Source organism: Barbus barbus (assembly GCF_936440315.1).
Source record: "Barbus barbus genome assembly, chromosome: 29".
Taxonomy (NCBI): domain Eukaryota; kingdom Metazoa; phylum Chordata; class Actinopteri; order Cypriniformes; family Cyprinidae; genus Barbus; species Barbus barbus.
This window is the reverse complement of record NC_136757.1, coordinates 4,023,660-4,039,849: the sequence shown is the minus strand read 5'-3', so window position 1 is coordinate 4,039,849 and position 16,190 is coordinate 4,023,660. Positions and strand designations below refer to the sequence as shown.

The 16,190-nt window shown below is 37.5% G+C and overlaps 1 protein-coding gene across 2 annotated transcripts in view; it reads left to right on the top strand.

Moving 5' to 3' along the window:
• LOC306849590 (1-phosphatidylinositol 4,5-bisphosphate phosphodiesterase eta-2-like) overlaps positions 1 to 15,447 on the top strand; it is a gene marked incomplete at its 5' end in the record, with an annotated part of 133,334 nt that extends 117,887 nt beyond the window's left edge. For both annotated transcript variants that reach the window (XM_079384748.1, XM_079384747.1), the window contains 10 exons: positions 205 to 305; positions 387 to 472; positions 1,384 to 1,569; positions 1,862 to 1,969; positions 2,741 to 2,865; positions 3,919 to 4,003; positions 4,993 to 5,139; positions 5,272 to 5,351; positions 8,778 to 9,108; positions 12,807 to 15,447. In XM_079384748.1, the coding sequence (XP_079240874.1) occupies positions 205 to 305; positions 387 to 472; positions 1,384 to 1,569; positions 1,862 to 1,969; positions 2,741 to 2,865; positions 3,919 to 4,003; positions 4,993 to 5,139; positions 5,272 to 5,351; positions 8,778 to 9,108; positions 12,807 to 14,419 (2,862 nt within the window). In that variant the 3' untranslated portion in view covers positions 14,420 to 15,447. The remainder of the gene's footprint in view (positions 1 to 204; positions 306 to 386; positions 473 to 1,383; positions 1,570 to 1,861; positions 1,970 to 2,740; positions 2,866 to 3,918; positions 4,004 to 4,992; positions 5,140 to 5,271; positions 5,352 to 8,777; positions 9,109 to 12,806) is intronic.
• Positions 15,448 to 16,190: the final 743 nt, after the last annotated feature.

Genomic DNA, 16,190 nt, shown 5'->3' with positions numbered 1-16,190 from the left:
ATGTCTTCTGCCTACATCAATTATTCATACTGAATTAATGATTTATAGAAATAATAACATGTATACTGCTCTCTGGTATTTTACATTCAGCAGTGTAATAAATTCAGAGTTTATTTTCTGCTAATGACCGGCTGACTGTATGTTATATGTGACATGTTGACTTAATTAACACTGCATTGTCTCAACTCCATCTGTTCACTGTAGAAAAAGACATGTAAACTGAGGAAGTCCTCCAGTTTTGAGGACACGGACACGGATCAGGAGAGCTCGAGTGGGGCTTCTAAAGCACCAGTGCATCACAGCAGGTACTGGTAGAATCACTCATGGTGTGTGGGTTTAGATATAGTCATATCATTGATGTCTGTAACTGTAATCTGTTTTAACAGAAAGAAAAAAACTATGAAGCTGTCAAGAGCACTTTCTGATCTGGTATACACGAAATCTGTGGGCACCCCAGACTTTGAGGCACAAGGTGAGAAGAACAGAAAATATATGTGAAAATCTCAAACTTCCTGTGAGATTCAGAATTATGAAGTTGATGAAAAATGTATCCTATGCCCTATTTATTTAGGCTCTAAGAGTGCGGCTTCATGGAGGGCCACTTACCCAATGAAGTCAAGTCTCCTTGATTTATATACCGCTTTATACAATACAGATTGTATCAAAGCAGCTTTACAGAGACAAACAGGAAAATAGTTTGTCAATAATGCAAGAGGACAATACCATAGAGTCATTTTTCATTTAAAGTCAGTACATTGATGATTCAATGTTCATTCATCATCCAGTTCAGCTCTCTTCCAATAACGTCTTTTGCGTTTTTCGAGAGAACGCAAAGTTTTGCGAGAGAACGCAAAAGATTTGAAAAATATTTTTTCCTCCTACCCCGAATTTCTTTCACCCACCCCGAAATCTTTCCACCACCATGAGCTCTTAGGGGCTCCGTACCTTTTCTCCTGTAAACAAATTTGTGAGATTAGCATATGTCAGAGGTGCGCGCTGCGGATACGTCCTACGCAATCCGCGTACGACAGATAGCGGAAGTGAAAGAAAAGTGTTTGTTATGTTTGAAATATGGATATTTTTCTCACAAAAACACATGGATTCACTACAGGAGGTAGTATAGCGGGTCTTCATATAGCGGGTCTGTTTATTGTTTTTATTTGTAAAGTGATTCTTTACTTACTATTTGTTTTCTTTACTTACAATTTATATTTTTCAAATGAATAACCTGATTATTTTTTAAATGGCACTCATCCTCCACATGGCTCCATCTGATCAGCTCTGATCAGTTCAAATGGTTGCAGTCCAGTGAATATGTGCCAGTGTATGTTTTCACATCTGATGCATGTGTGTTGTGTTGTGTTGGGTTGGGTTGCACTGCAGTGAGCAGCAGCAGTTGGCAGGTGTCATCGATGAGCGAGACCAAGGCCCATCAGTTCATGCAGCAGAAGCCAGTGCAGTTCATGCGATTCAACCAGCGCCAGCTCTCGCGTATCTACCCCTCTCCTTACCGCGTGGACTCCAGCAACTTCAACCCACAGCCCTTCTGGAATGCCGGCTGCCATCTGGGTATGCCAGTCCACCCACAAACAAATATTTATGTTTAATGGAGAAACCAATGAATAAACAGTATGTCTGAAACATACTGGTAACCTGCTGCTCACTGCTATGCTCTAGTATTTTAATTTAATATGAAAATGGTTCAATTCTTGGAAGACACTACTGGATTTACAGGAATTACTAATAATAAAAAGGCTACATTTTTGTTATGACTTCAATTGCTGAAATGGCCCCTAACACTAGAGATATGCTTGTAAATATTAATCGTAATAGTCATTGAATTTTGATGGCTTTTATGCAGTGGCTTTGAACTACCAGACAGAGGGCAGAGTCCTGCAGCTCAACAGAGCCAAGTTTTATTGCAACGGCAACTGTGGTTACATCCTGAAACCTGTCTGTATGTGCGAAGGTGAGTGCCTACATTTGCTAGTTTGCTTGTTTGATTTTTTTGGTCACTGATGTTGTATGTCTGTCTGTATTAATGTCTTCCTGCTTCAGATTTTGGTAACACTTAAATACAACACTAAATATAATGCAATTATAAAATTAATTTTAATGCATTGCTTATGCTCTGTAATGAACCATATAATGCATTGTATGATCTCATGAATAATTGTAACCAGATTTATAATATGTTATATTACTTATCTATTTCATTGTTACACTTTTAGAAAACGCAATACACATGACATACAAACTTTCAAGTATTATAATGCATTTTACCTTGGGTTACAGTTATTAATGAAAAGATATAATGCATTATAACATACATTATGAAAACTTTTATAATGCATTATGTATAAAGGCTTTAAGTAAAGTGTTACCCAGATTATGTTATATTTCATTGTAGTATAGATGCACAAGGAGCATATTGCTAAGCTGTTCTTATTGTCATTTTTTAAATATTATATTATTAATTTAACATCACAAAATCATTATAATATAGTGTTTATATCAACAAGTAACATTCCTTATAATAGAAAATTCCATCACAAAAGACTGCCTTTTTATCAAAGAAATAAACAAGAAATATTAAAACAAATAACAGTGGACAAAAGTCAGTCTTTGTGAATAAGTGTATTAGCAAAGCAAAACTAGGAATTTTGCAAAGATTTGTTCATGTTATGATATGATTATGGAATTGTAAGTACAGAATTCTGTTCTTCCTTTGTTCTTCCAGGTTCATTTAATCCAGTGGCTGAGGATCCTTTACCAGGGCGGTTGAAAAAACAATTGGTTCTTAAGATCATCAGCGGCCAGCAGTTACCCAAGCCTAAAGACTCCATGCTGGGTGACCGAGGAGAGGTAAATCAAGACAACAACAAAACTGGCATTCAAATTGTACATAGAAAATGAGCAGCGTCACGTAGAACATTTTCAATCCCATTATAATCACTAAAGCTGTCACTAACTGTGGGTTTATCCTGCTTCATGGGATTTCATTGAGCCTGTGGATCAGATCAGCCTGCCAACACGATTGATTTCCACCACAATTTCATCTATCTAACACCTCTTTCATTGCAAGAGAGCAACACAAATCCCAAATCCAGAATAACTCATATATAATATATGCATTTTAGTTTTAAAGCTTATGTTTAGTGTCCGGTTTCTTTAGCACACACTACTGAAATGAAACATAAAACACGCATCAGATTCCTTAAAGTTTTCTCAATATGACTGATATTGATAGGACAAATTGAAATGCCTCTGATTCATCCCTGCAATTTATGCACACCATGGAAATATTTATAATTAGGTTACAATGCAATTAACTTCCATATTGTAAAGTATTTCTGAGTGAAACTGAATATTCAGTGAGGAATAATGAGGGAGACTTAATTTTATCTTTTTTTTCTTTCATTTTATTTAGGGTATCAAAAAAAGGAAAATAATTATAATATTAATATATATATATATATATATATATATATATATATATATATATATATATATATATATATATATATATATATATTTCATTTGAATAATGTGCACTGATGATTCATGCAAAATAAGACTCGTGACATTTATTAAAACAGTAAATTAAGTCTTTTTTTAAAAAAAAACAACCTGCATGTAATCAGACTTTCTCACTATCTGATAATAAAGCATGAAATCATTTCATGAAATTTATACAATCATTGGACCATAGCAAATCATCATAAATCCAAAGTAATAACAGTATACTCACTACTTACGGAGGACACGAGTATGCATTTAAATTATACAACAAATATATAATATATATATTTATTTTAGGAATTTTATCTTGAGATGTTTAAAAAGGTATTGTAACCACAACTGCATGGTTTGATTTTGTATTATTTCAAAGCGCTTTTTCTAATGTTTTTTCTTTAGATAATCGACCCGTTTGTGGAAGTGGAGATTATCGGCCTACCAGTGGATTGCTGCAAAGAGCAAACCAGGGTGGTTGATGACAATGGTGAGAGATGCAATATCCCGTGACATATTTTATATTACACACAAAAACAACAACACAGCTTGCCATTTAACCTGTAATTGTTGGGGGATTGGTCATCAAAGTATCATTCAACTGTGAGACCATTATTTGGAGTGTTCATTGTTATGTGTGTTTGTTTGGAAGAGGTGTAATAAATTTATGCATGATACTTGCACCAGATATAATCTCAACCTGCATCTCCCAACCACTAAATAATTCATGACCTCAATTTACATTTGCATTTATTTTCTTGCAGGCGGTTTCTTACTAAAACAACTCACTTGTACATGTACTGTGGTATTCAGATACTAAAGATTAAAAAAAGGAAAGTGACATTTAGATTTTAAGTATCATCAAATGTTTTTTGAAAATTGGAGGCTAGATTTAGTCAGTAGGGGTGGTCAGACTATTGAGTAATGTGTAGATGCAATCTCGTAAAGAGATAACCCTGAAAAATTGGCTTTGGAAATTGGCTCGTTTTCTGTATGCTTTGAGACATGAAGTGGCTGTAATGGAGATCATTTTGGAGAAGATTTCTGAGGAACCGCTCACTCGGTATGGGTTGATTTCATAAGATGAAAAGAGAACAGCATTGGCCTAAGGATAGAGCCCTGTGGGACCTCAGATGCTATAGGATACAGGATATTGAATCTTTGTCAACTTGTATGTTAGAAATTTTGTTCAAGAAGGACTATAGATCTGCTGTCAAATACAATGGACAAGTCCAAGAGAATATTACTTGAGTGTAAAGGCACACTGGCAGGTTTAAGTAATTCAGTCACTCTGAAGCAAGCAATTTCAGTTAAGTGGCCTATTTTGCCTGGTTTGGGAAGGTCAAGCAGGTAATTTTGTTGGAGTGAAAAAGGCAGATGAATATGAACATTCTGACACGTCCAATCCTTTCTCTCTTTCCATTATATCTGCATAAATTCACACTATTTTATATTCCCCCTCCTCTCTTTCTCTCTCAGGATTCAATCCTATGTGGGAGGAGACGCTAGTCTTCACTCTTCACATGCCAGAGATTGCTCTTATACGCTTCCTGGTTTGGGACCATGACCCGATTGGCCAAGATTTTATTGGCCAGAGGACCATCGCCTTTAACAGCATGATTCCCGGTACCAAATTTTGTTTACATATTACACTTCTTTTTATATAAGAAAAAATATTTGTGCTTATATCAGGCATTTGGAATATATGTTTTTTCCAATGTTTAGTGCATCCTTAATATGTGTATATTTGATTGTCAGGTTACCGACATGTGTATTTGGAAGGCATGGAGGAAGCTTCCATCTTTGTTCATGTTGCAGTGAATGACATCACCAGTAAGGTGAGCACTTCTTGTGGTTTACAGGCAAAAAAATGTTGGTGCTATTGTGTGCCGAGAGCTGTATCTGGCATTGTTAAAGTCAAAAAGATATTGATTTTGAATATTCTTGTCATGTGCTAAAAGACTGTGGAAAAAAGTCTCAAAATCCTAATATTGATTCTAGCCATTTGGCATTACATGGCTTACAGTAAAAATATGATGTTTATTTGTTGTAGACTGCTAAAGTAGGCTCTTAACACAGCTAAATGGTTTACAAAAATGACACTTAGAAATTGTTTAATATGTTAAAGAAATCCTCACCACTAATTCTTTCCTACTAATTTTATCAAAATAGGCTGATTGATTGATTGATTGATTGATTGATCAATTGATTGAAAGTCAATGAATTTTCAATGAATTACCAGTCAAATTCTTTACTTGTTGATTATCAACTTCAGAGGTCAAAATAAATATTATATGAGTTGTTTTATTTTAAATGTTTCTATATGTGGTTTCCAACTCTGTAACTCAAATGTGATACAGGTCTGAATAAAATCCTGATTTATGTTATTTTATTCTTTTTTTAGCAATTGATATTAAACAAACACATAAACATAAAATTTTTGCATTTATACAATTTTAAAAATAAAAGTAATCTTTTGCCAAATGGGTAACATGTTTGTAGATTCACTTCAATAGATTTAATTATGACGTTTATGTATGATTGTAATTGTTAATAACCATATTCATTTTTAAAACATGTTAATGGAAGTGGTACAGATCTGTATCTACCTATTTTTCAAGCTACGTTAATTTTATGTTATCAATTTAATTTTTTTTTTATATTTCAAAATATCTAAGAAAAAAAAAAATTATTTGTGCCACTGATGCTATATGAAAAAAATGAATAGGACAGTTTGTACCCTGTTCGTACAAAGTGCCACATGGTGTTGTAAACATGCTCACTGCTTAATTATGTCATGCTTTTGTCCATAATTTGTGCGCTAAACATTCAGCGTCAACAACAAATGTTATTTGTGTAGTTTGTCTGTTTTTGCCCTTCTCCCTCTTTCTCTTTCTCTTACTTCTCTTTCTCTTATGTTTGTGATTTCAGTGCACCCATCTTAGTCCAAAAGCTGTTTATAGAGGCAGGAAATTTTTAGGATCCTCGTTCAAAACTCAGGTGTAGTGAGACCCAATCAGCACCCTGCATGCTCCCTGCAAACCCCGCCCCAACCCATCCCCCTCCCCCTCCCGCCCACAGTGAGCGGTTAAGCCCTGATTCATTTGCTAGCCTTCACCATGTCAACTCATACAAAATGAGTTGTGACATAACTGTGACTTCCTTCCTTGGCTGCATTCTCATTGACCCCTAAAGCAGATCCAGTGTCAATGTCCCTATAGCAGGCGACAGCGTTCACTCCTATTTCACTTAACTCAGGGCATTTAAGGTCCATGATAGGGTTTTGGCTGGCTGGTTTGCAGTAACACAGCACTCAAGCTGTAGAGTCCATGAGAGGGATGCGTTTATCTTGGTTTGTGAAGTGTTACGACCTCTTTATTCCTATCCATGATTATGAGTGTCTACTATGAGAGCTGGAGTTTAGCAGGTACTTTTTTACATCCTTTTTTGAGCCAAAGAAATATATTGTTCTTGTTGCTGTAATTGTGTAGATTAGCATAAGTGCATTAAAATTACAAACAAATGCATGAACGTATTTTGACGCAATATTAGTGAGGAGATCAGATGGCTGACAGCACTTTGAAGTCTCACATGGATCTACTTGAACATGGTTCATGAAATGACACTGGGTGTTGTGCAGAGAAACAGAAAAATTGCATTAATTTACTTATTAATTTATTTTGAGTAAACAGACCTTAACTGTATTTTATTACTTAATTATTAACATTATATAATAAAGATTTCAATATCTTGCTTCTCTATTCCAAGCAAGTTAGGCATCCCCTACATTGTTTCAGCATGAATCAAAATAGATCACCCAGAGTCATTTTTTTTTAAATCAAAGATGGTTGGACATAAATGTCCTGTCACCTTTCACTTGACATTTATTCCTATTTCATAGTTATTAACACTACCACCACAAATTCCCAACATTGTCCGCACCTTCATCTTTAAAGGTCTGTGTTAATAACCCACATTTTGTCTGTTGATTCCAAATTCTGCTACATCTGTGATAACATTTGTCATTTAAATTGTCACTGATTTCTAATGGTAACACTTTTTAAGTTGTTGCATTAGATTAGAACAGAACTTAACTTGTGGATTAATAATACTTGGCAAATTATCATAATAGGGTTCTCTTCAAATGATGTTGATTATGTAGCTGGTATGAAAAAAAAAAGTTTAATTGTCTGTATACTATGCTGAAAATCTTAAACCACCCCAGTGCGATTAGATAGCCACTAAGCTCGACTGCATTTTCCAAAAGTGTCATACGTTTCTGTAGATTGTAGAAATCATTGGCTTACAATGCTTTGGGGAAAAGCAGCTCTTGCCTCCACTTGTCAGGCTAGTCTGTTTTAATGGTTTTAAACTACCCAGGCTCTTTGGAAATATGTGCCTCTACATTTCTGCAAAACTCAAAAAACATACCAATACATACAAAATCACTGCAGTTTCCAGTTGAAATGAAGACTAGAGGCAGAGTATAATAAAGTATGATTTACAGGGCCAGAGTTTCGAATAAGAAAGCCTAATATTTTCCCAATTCCTTGCGCTATATTATTTTATGACTTCAAAACAGTTTTAACATGCTGTGAGATTTGAAGACTGATCCTTTTTTAACATTATCGTCACATACTGCATCATATGTATGGGTTTTCTAATGCTGTAGGTTTGCTCAGTAACTCACCCGATACAGCGTTGTGAAGCACTCCAGTACGAATCCCGTGAAACTATGGTTTGACAGAGCAGGTCAAACTCCCGTAAGTTAAAATAGCACGGTTGTGTCAGCGAATATATTTTTATATCACTTTTACATTCATTAACCTTTTAGTGACACTTACCGACATTTGAATTCTGAACAGTCATAATATGTACCTGAAGAAACGTTCTAAAAATGTGGCCATGGGCACAAATTGATTGCTCGTTTTAGCGCCACTCACTGGACATTTCACTTTGAAACTGCCACAAAATGTGCTATAAGGTACATAATATCGATGTCGCAGAAACCTTGCCACAAACGTATTTCCAATGAGCCTGGGTTGGTTTTAAAGGGATACTTTAAGTTGATTTAATTTATTTTTCCAGCTGGGCACAAGATATCAGAGTGGTTTGGTAGGCAGTTTTTTCCTGGTCAATTATTTCGAAGAAGAATCTATGAAATCTATTTAACCTAGTTAAGGTTCTACACTACATCTTGTTTAGATGATTCCATTTGTCTTAGATTCATATTGCCTGCTGATTTTTCCGATGTCCCATTGCAGGTTCGAGCAGTCAGTGGTATAAAAGGACTCTTTCACAGAAACCCAAAGCAGGCATCTCTCGACAGCCATGCTGCTGCTCTTCTCAACCGTAAGAGCACCTTTGGTGCTCATCTCCTGCGCCGCACAGCCAGTGCCCCCACCAAGGGCCAACCCAAAGTCAAGAGGGGCTTCCCTGAGATCTCCATTGACACAAAAGATTGCAGCTCGGAGGGCGCCAGCGAGGAGCGGGAATCGGAAGAGGGGCCACCTGTCCACCACAACGGAGATACTGCATCTGCAAAATCATGGGGTCACGGCACCAACGGGCAGCTTCACCCTGACGACAGTAAAGGTAAGAGTACTTTCTTTTATCCCAAGCCCCGTGCTACACCTTGCCGAAACCGGGGCGCAATGAGCGAACCGCTGAAGCGAGCCAACAGGTTGCGACTCCAGGGTCCATTGGATGAGAAGCAAGGAGTATTTGCCCGTGTTGCTATCAACAGCTCTGGGAGGATTGGGATGACTTCCAATTGCATAAAGTGTGTAATTGGCTCCAAGGAGAGTCCAGACTTGGAGAGGAAGGTTACCCAGCACAAACCTGCTCCCCTCAGACCTGAAAGGGCGTCTTGGTCTCCAACACTTTCCAGACAAATTCAGCCAGAACCCATTCTCAAACCACAAGCCTTGGCCCAAACTGCCTCAAAGCCCAAACCAGATCCTCAGGCTCTACCCAAGCCTGTACCCTTACCTAGATCGAGGGTAAAGGCCAGACAAACACTGGCTGCACTACCCCTTAACCCCATTGAGGACCCCACTGTAAGAAATGATCGCTCGTGTAGCGTACCACGCCGACTCTTTCGGTCCCCATCCACACCACCTCCTCCAATTCCAGACAGCAAAATTAGCCTTTGTCGGCAATGCCCTGCTCCACCCAACTATTGCAGCAACTGCAACGAGACTAGATCTGTGAATGACGTCAAAAGATTGTCTGATAGCGATTCTAGCAGCTATGACAGTCTGGCCAGTCTTGATCTACCCACCATATTTCCGACGCGAGGAATGGAGAACCGGAAGCGGGCCGCAGGGACACTGCAACGCGAGATGAATGCTCTCTTTGCTCAGAAAATGGATGAGATCCGCAGTAAATCCCCCTTGTTTTTCGCTGGTAAGGTAATTGTAGTTAGATGGATTTAAATTATTAGAACGTCCCAGCCTCAGTAGGATAGTTTTCAGTAGGTTGTGATGGAATCCAACAAATACCCACCAAAGACCTTGTGGATTGTGTGGATCTCAATGAAGGCTGATCCCCACTAGAACTGGGCAATGTCATCAATGGGATCCTGTCACAGAAACAAGAATACTACATATTAAGCATTAATGTGGTTGACTGGTTTTAATGTGCATTTGCTCACCATTTCCTCTCAGTTTCCGTGTCCTTAAATCAATAACCTTAAACCAGATTTAAATGAAAATGTAGCTGCATGGTGACAGTGGGGGCATCAGTAACTGACACAATAAGGGCATCCCATCAATGTTTCTTTGTGATTTTGAAGTAATTGTTTTAGAAAATGATTATAGAGCAAGGTTTTGCCAACACATATATTAATTACTATGATAAATGATCTGTAATTCCCTTAGCAAAACCTAATTAACTTTTAAGAATGCTGAAGAAAAAAACAGTCTTCCATTAAAAATAAATTTTGTTTCCCTTAAATGGAGAGCAATTACTGTTGGAGATCTCAACAATGTTTTAAATTGTTGTGCAAAGTCTGCATTTAGTTTCTATGGGTCCTAAGGAATAGGGAAAATATCTGAGACAAAGATACTTTGATACTTAAAAGAAAAGTCCACTAAATATCTATATATCTAAATATCTAGATTCAACCTTTGAGCAATGAAAATCTCTTTTTGGGGCTATTACTGGGTTTCCAAGTACTCTGGAAACGAATAAAATTTAATAATAATAGAAAGTATAGTGAATATAACTCATATAAACATACATACTATATATTTAAAAAAATCCAATAATCATGAATGAAAGGAAAAGTCATTGAAATTCATTGATTGAAAGTTGTGTGTGTAGGGACACTCCTACCAATATTATGCATGTATGTTTTTATCTGTTTAATGCAGCAATGTAACTGATTTTAGTGCTGTCACAAGACTGTGAGAGTCACAAGACTCTTCTGTGAGGAGTAAGGATGTGTTTCTGCCCCACGCACTTGAGCAAATGCAAACCAGATGCTCAGCTTTTACCACTGAGGCAGGTCTTGAAATCATGGGATTTCTACATGGGGAATATTGGCTAACTACATTCTTGCATGTTGATTTAGGGGTTGGGAGTGGGGGATTATCATATGACTTATGAATGAGTGGCTGCAGCTGCATTTTCCTATTCTTAAAGGTATCATCCACATCGTAGGTTCTCAGCTCCTCATGATGATGGCGCTAAACCCTCTTAGTACTCATAACTATTTAGATCTTTAAACATTAACCTTCCCATGCCCCCATTCTTTATTGTGCATCTATAAATCCATTTTAGAACAAAGCATATATGTTTTGTCGGAGGAAATTCCTGGTGTACCAATCTCCCTCCCTTTTACACTGTCCTTCTGTTTCAATCTGCACTTATCCTGTTAAAACACCTATTTGTTCCTTCCTTCTTGCATGCTTTCTATCCTTAGTGCAAAACTGAGGGGCTGACCAATTACCAGGTAAAAAGATTTTTCATCATTTCATTTGAATTAAAATTATGTAACCTTTTCATCATGATGTGTGTTGTGTGTTATATTCAACATCAAACAATTTACAGAACATGTGCAAAGAAACAGCATTTTTTGGTCTAAAGTGTCAATATTTATATTTCTGTTATTTATTAGTACTTACAAAGCACATATTAATGCCTTATTCTGCATGGTCATATTTTAGATCCCTTAATCAAATCCCATACCTAAACGTAGCAACTCCCTCACTATTAATAAGCAGCAAATAAGTTGTTTATTGAGGCAAAAGTTGTAGTTAATAGTTTGTTAAAAGTGAGAATTGTTCCAAAAACTAAAGTCTGACCATTTATGATATGGACATGGTGATCAAATCATGCTACTTGAGGAAAGGTGTGTTTTTTTCTGAAAAAGATCAGACTGTTTGGCAGATGACAAAAGGAGGATAAAATTTGCATTTAGGCTTGATTAATCTTTCGTCAATGAGAGAGGGATTTACATCACAAGAAAAAAGGCTTTTAATAAAGCCTTAAAGCATTTCCGTTTACACAATGCACTGTACAGAACAGGAGAACTGTGGAAGTAACATAGGAATGATGAAAATGTGATGTTGAAAAGATATGGAGTGTTGTTTCCCTGAATCTCCAGCCTTTTTGCTCATCTTATGTTTTGTTTACTTTTACATTTACTTTTGCACCTTTAATGGATCATGCAGTATACCAAATATAATTAATATCTTTAATTTATACATGCATTTTTTTTTTGGTCTCTTCATTTTTTTATATAATTGTATTATGTTATTATTTAAATGCAACACATGGGACCAATTTTAGGCAAAGCATGTTATATGTTTGCAATACATTTGTGTCCAAATATGTGGTTTTGTTGAACTGTGCTTAAAGCTGAAGTGTGTATTTTTCATCATAAAAACTCCTATCCAAGTTTAATATGCAGAGACAACTTTAAGGCATCAACCTGATTTCACCCATAAGTATAAATACCATGTCGATGTGGGTCAATCAAAATATTGTTTTGACACCGCAGCAACAGCAGACAATAATTAGTTGCTCAAGTGGTGCATAAAATACACACTTCACATTTATTTTTCATTTTGTTTTGCTGTAAATGTGCTATGCAAAAATGTATTATCTCATACATGTGCAAAATATATTGCTGTATATTGTTGGTCTTGTTGGCATTCATGATACATTTTATGTAGCCGTGTGTGTTTTAAACTCTAACAGCATTTTAATTGTCATTATACTATACCTAATTGTATTACTCCCCATTTACTGTATAACTAATTTTTCTGCTTGCCATGTGCTTTCAGAAAATTCTGAAGTGCAGAGTCCAACTCCATCCCTGAACACCTCATATCTGGGATCCATTACTGAGGAATTTCAGGAGAACAGTCCTTTGACCTCCACACAAAGCCCTGTGGATACCTCACCACATTGTCCCTCCACTACATTGTCTTCACCATCCAAAGCAATAACAACATCTTCCAATGGGGAAAATCTCAGCCCTGTGAAAAATAATGAGGACATTCGGAAATCATTTGCACTAACCCAGTGTATTTGTCCATATGGCACCAGTGGCAAGGATTCTGGGAACAGCCACATCAACTCTGCACTTTCCACAAATTACCTTGACATTGGATGTGATACGCCCCCATTGCCAGACCAGGAGGATGGTGCAGTTGTGCAAAAAGCAGTCACTGATCCCAACATTCCTGAAATAAAAACACGACAGACTCTAGAGACAGATGCCGTAAAGGAAACAACCACCACTCAGAGCTCTCAAAGGATGCAGGCATTGAAAGGAGTGTTTGACAGAGACATTGGACGAAGCATGCAAACGGGACTGAGGACCCCAGTCAGAAGGGCCAAAAGTGAAGGACAAATGAAGGCAGTGATAAAAACAGACAGCCCATCAGTGGTCCCCGAATTCTCTATCGACACCACTTTAAACGACAGGCTCTGGAGCAAACTCGACCCCAGCAGCCATCGGGATAGTGTGTCATCGTCTTCCAGCATTTCGTCCAATGACACTGTGATTGATTTGTCCTTACCCAACCTTTCCAGAAAGAGCCTTACCTGTCTTAGCGCAGCCCGGGACAACTCGGACAAGCAAGTATCGTTGGCCAACCGATCCAGTCAGCTTCGGTCGACCGTTGTAGCATGCAACGTCTCGCTTTTCAGCAAGAGCAAGTCCAACCCCAACCTGCGGGAGGGTGAGATGTGTGAGCCAGAGGACGAGTTACAACCCAGGCCTTTGGTTGTACAGACAGACCCCATCCGGCCCATGCAGAGGCGCCACACGTGGAGCAGGTTGTACATGGAGGGCTTAAAGCAGTCTTCCACTCTTGCTTCTTCTGCTGGCTCCAAGAGGTCAACCACCCCCTTGGCAAAAGACATGGACAGCAGCTTGAAATCCAAGAGTCTTGGAGATCTCACTTCAGACGACATCGTCTGTAATTTTGAGAGCAAGTATCGCACCATTAGTCGCAGTTTCATTGTGAGGCCAAGCCGTCAACTAGGGAAAACTCTTAGAAAGCCCCAGAATGATCTAACGGAGCAGCTCAAGAGGCTCACCGATGTGGAGCCCCTCACTAGCAAAGACTTTGCTCAGTGCAGGAACGATTCTGAAGCGGGACAGGAAGAGGAGGAGACGCCCCCTTTGCGGAGGAGTTCCTCACGGAGCCAGAGCCGGGTGAGATACATCGCTAACCGAGCCAGGCAGGCCCAAGAGAGGCAGCGGCTACAAAGCCTGACTAGGACATCTGGGAGCCCCATCGAAGAGCGTGGCAATCCTGAAGGAGCTTGTAGTGTACCCCACAGTCCCTGTGTTAGCTTGGATCTTTTGAGCCAGCTTCCACCAGGACCACCCCAACAAAGCCCTCTGAGCCCAGACAACGAGGTCTTCTTTATGCTCAAGCTGTAAAAGGACAGGAGTGTGTTGAGAAAACGGACACAAGGTGGCCAGCCTCCACCTGTCACTCATTAAGATACTCCAGTATACATGTTGAGCAGTCAAACATTTCTTATGTGCACCTACTGTAATACACCTTACATTTTGGCTTGATGCTAATAGTTGAAAACCACAGTCTTTTTTTTTTAATGCCCATTGTTGACCTACTCCCAACCCTGAATGAGCCGTTACAGGGGATAGCATGCTAAGCTTTAAACTTTAAATTGGATGCAACGGTTTGCTAGTTTGTACAATTATTTGTAAATGTGCATGCATGTGTTGAAAAAAAATCCAAAGGTGCAAAACCAGAGGATTTTTAAAAGTTGTATTAAAATATACAAGATTGCATATAGAAATCATTACAAGCATTCTAAAATAAGATTATGCCTGTGGCATTTGTGGTACTGTAATATGCAGCTTATTGCAGCAATAGATACAAATGTAAGTACTACTGATTCACCACAATGATTCCCTGGATTCAGATGTTTATTAGTCTGCAGCCAAAATACAAATGCATTTGTTTGTGTTGTTAATGGTATGAGAACAAATTTTGTAACTAAGCATGGGATGTATTTGTCATAATAATTTATTGTCCGTTAAAACTATTTTTAAAATAGTTTTAGATGTAGTAATATTAATGACTGCTATGTTCTGTTTTAGTTTTTAAACTAAACAGTATGTTCTTTAGTTGAGTTAGTTACTAATGAAGTGTAGCTCTAAAAATGCGATAATTCATATTAAAAAAATGCATATCTTCACTTTATGTACAGTAGTTTACCTCTTGAACTTTTACTGTATGTCACTTGATTTTAATATTTCTTCTATGGTCTACTGTATTTTTACGTTTCAAAGATTTTATGATTTAAAAATGTACAGTCTATTAGGTATGCAGTTATGTAGATGGTATTCAATGTCGTTGTCCTAAGTACACTAATACCTTTTATTACTTTTTTTTTAAAGAATGCTTCTCAGTAACAGGGAAATAAATTTTTACCAATTACATACTACTTTTTTACTGTATTCTTGTATCTGAAGTTAACAAACACAACTCTTTCATTTTCCAAGCAGTTAAGATATATCATCTTTCTTAATATTTTCCTATTTCACTGTACGGGACTCTATGGTGAAAAGTCAGTTGTTTATATGCTCAAAAAACTATATGCATGATTGGATATATCAAAGATAATCATGGCTTTAGGGCCATCCTATTAAATTCCAGTTTCAAGTATGCTTTATGAAATGCAGATTTCTTCTAAGCTAAATTCTCAGTAATCAGTCATTTATTCAGCTCAGTTCAGTTCAATTATTCTTTGAATTTCCTCATTCAACAGAGTCAAGTTTCAGTCTAAATCAATACATTTTACTGAATATTAAAGGTCTTTAAGCCACCACTGAGCAAGTTAAATTTGGCAGTGGCAGTAGAGCATGATTGATGATTTCAAGTTACAGCACAAGTTAATGTTTTTGAGAATTGGCGGCGTTTCAATTTAAAGCAGCTCCTTCTTGGAGACCAACATGGGCTGTGGCGAACCGAACTGAGATCGTTGAGGTAAAGATTGCAGTAAAACCAGCAGAAGTGGAGCTTATTGATGAGTGTCTGCATGATAATACTGCTAGGTGTTTAGATCTGCATTACAGTCTTGGCTACTCAAATTATGGGTAGTTTTCAGGGGTGTACAAAGACATTATACTTAAGTTGAATTATGGGTAATGTGTTTTAATCAAAGTTTTAACCACAAAACTG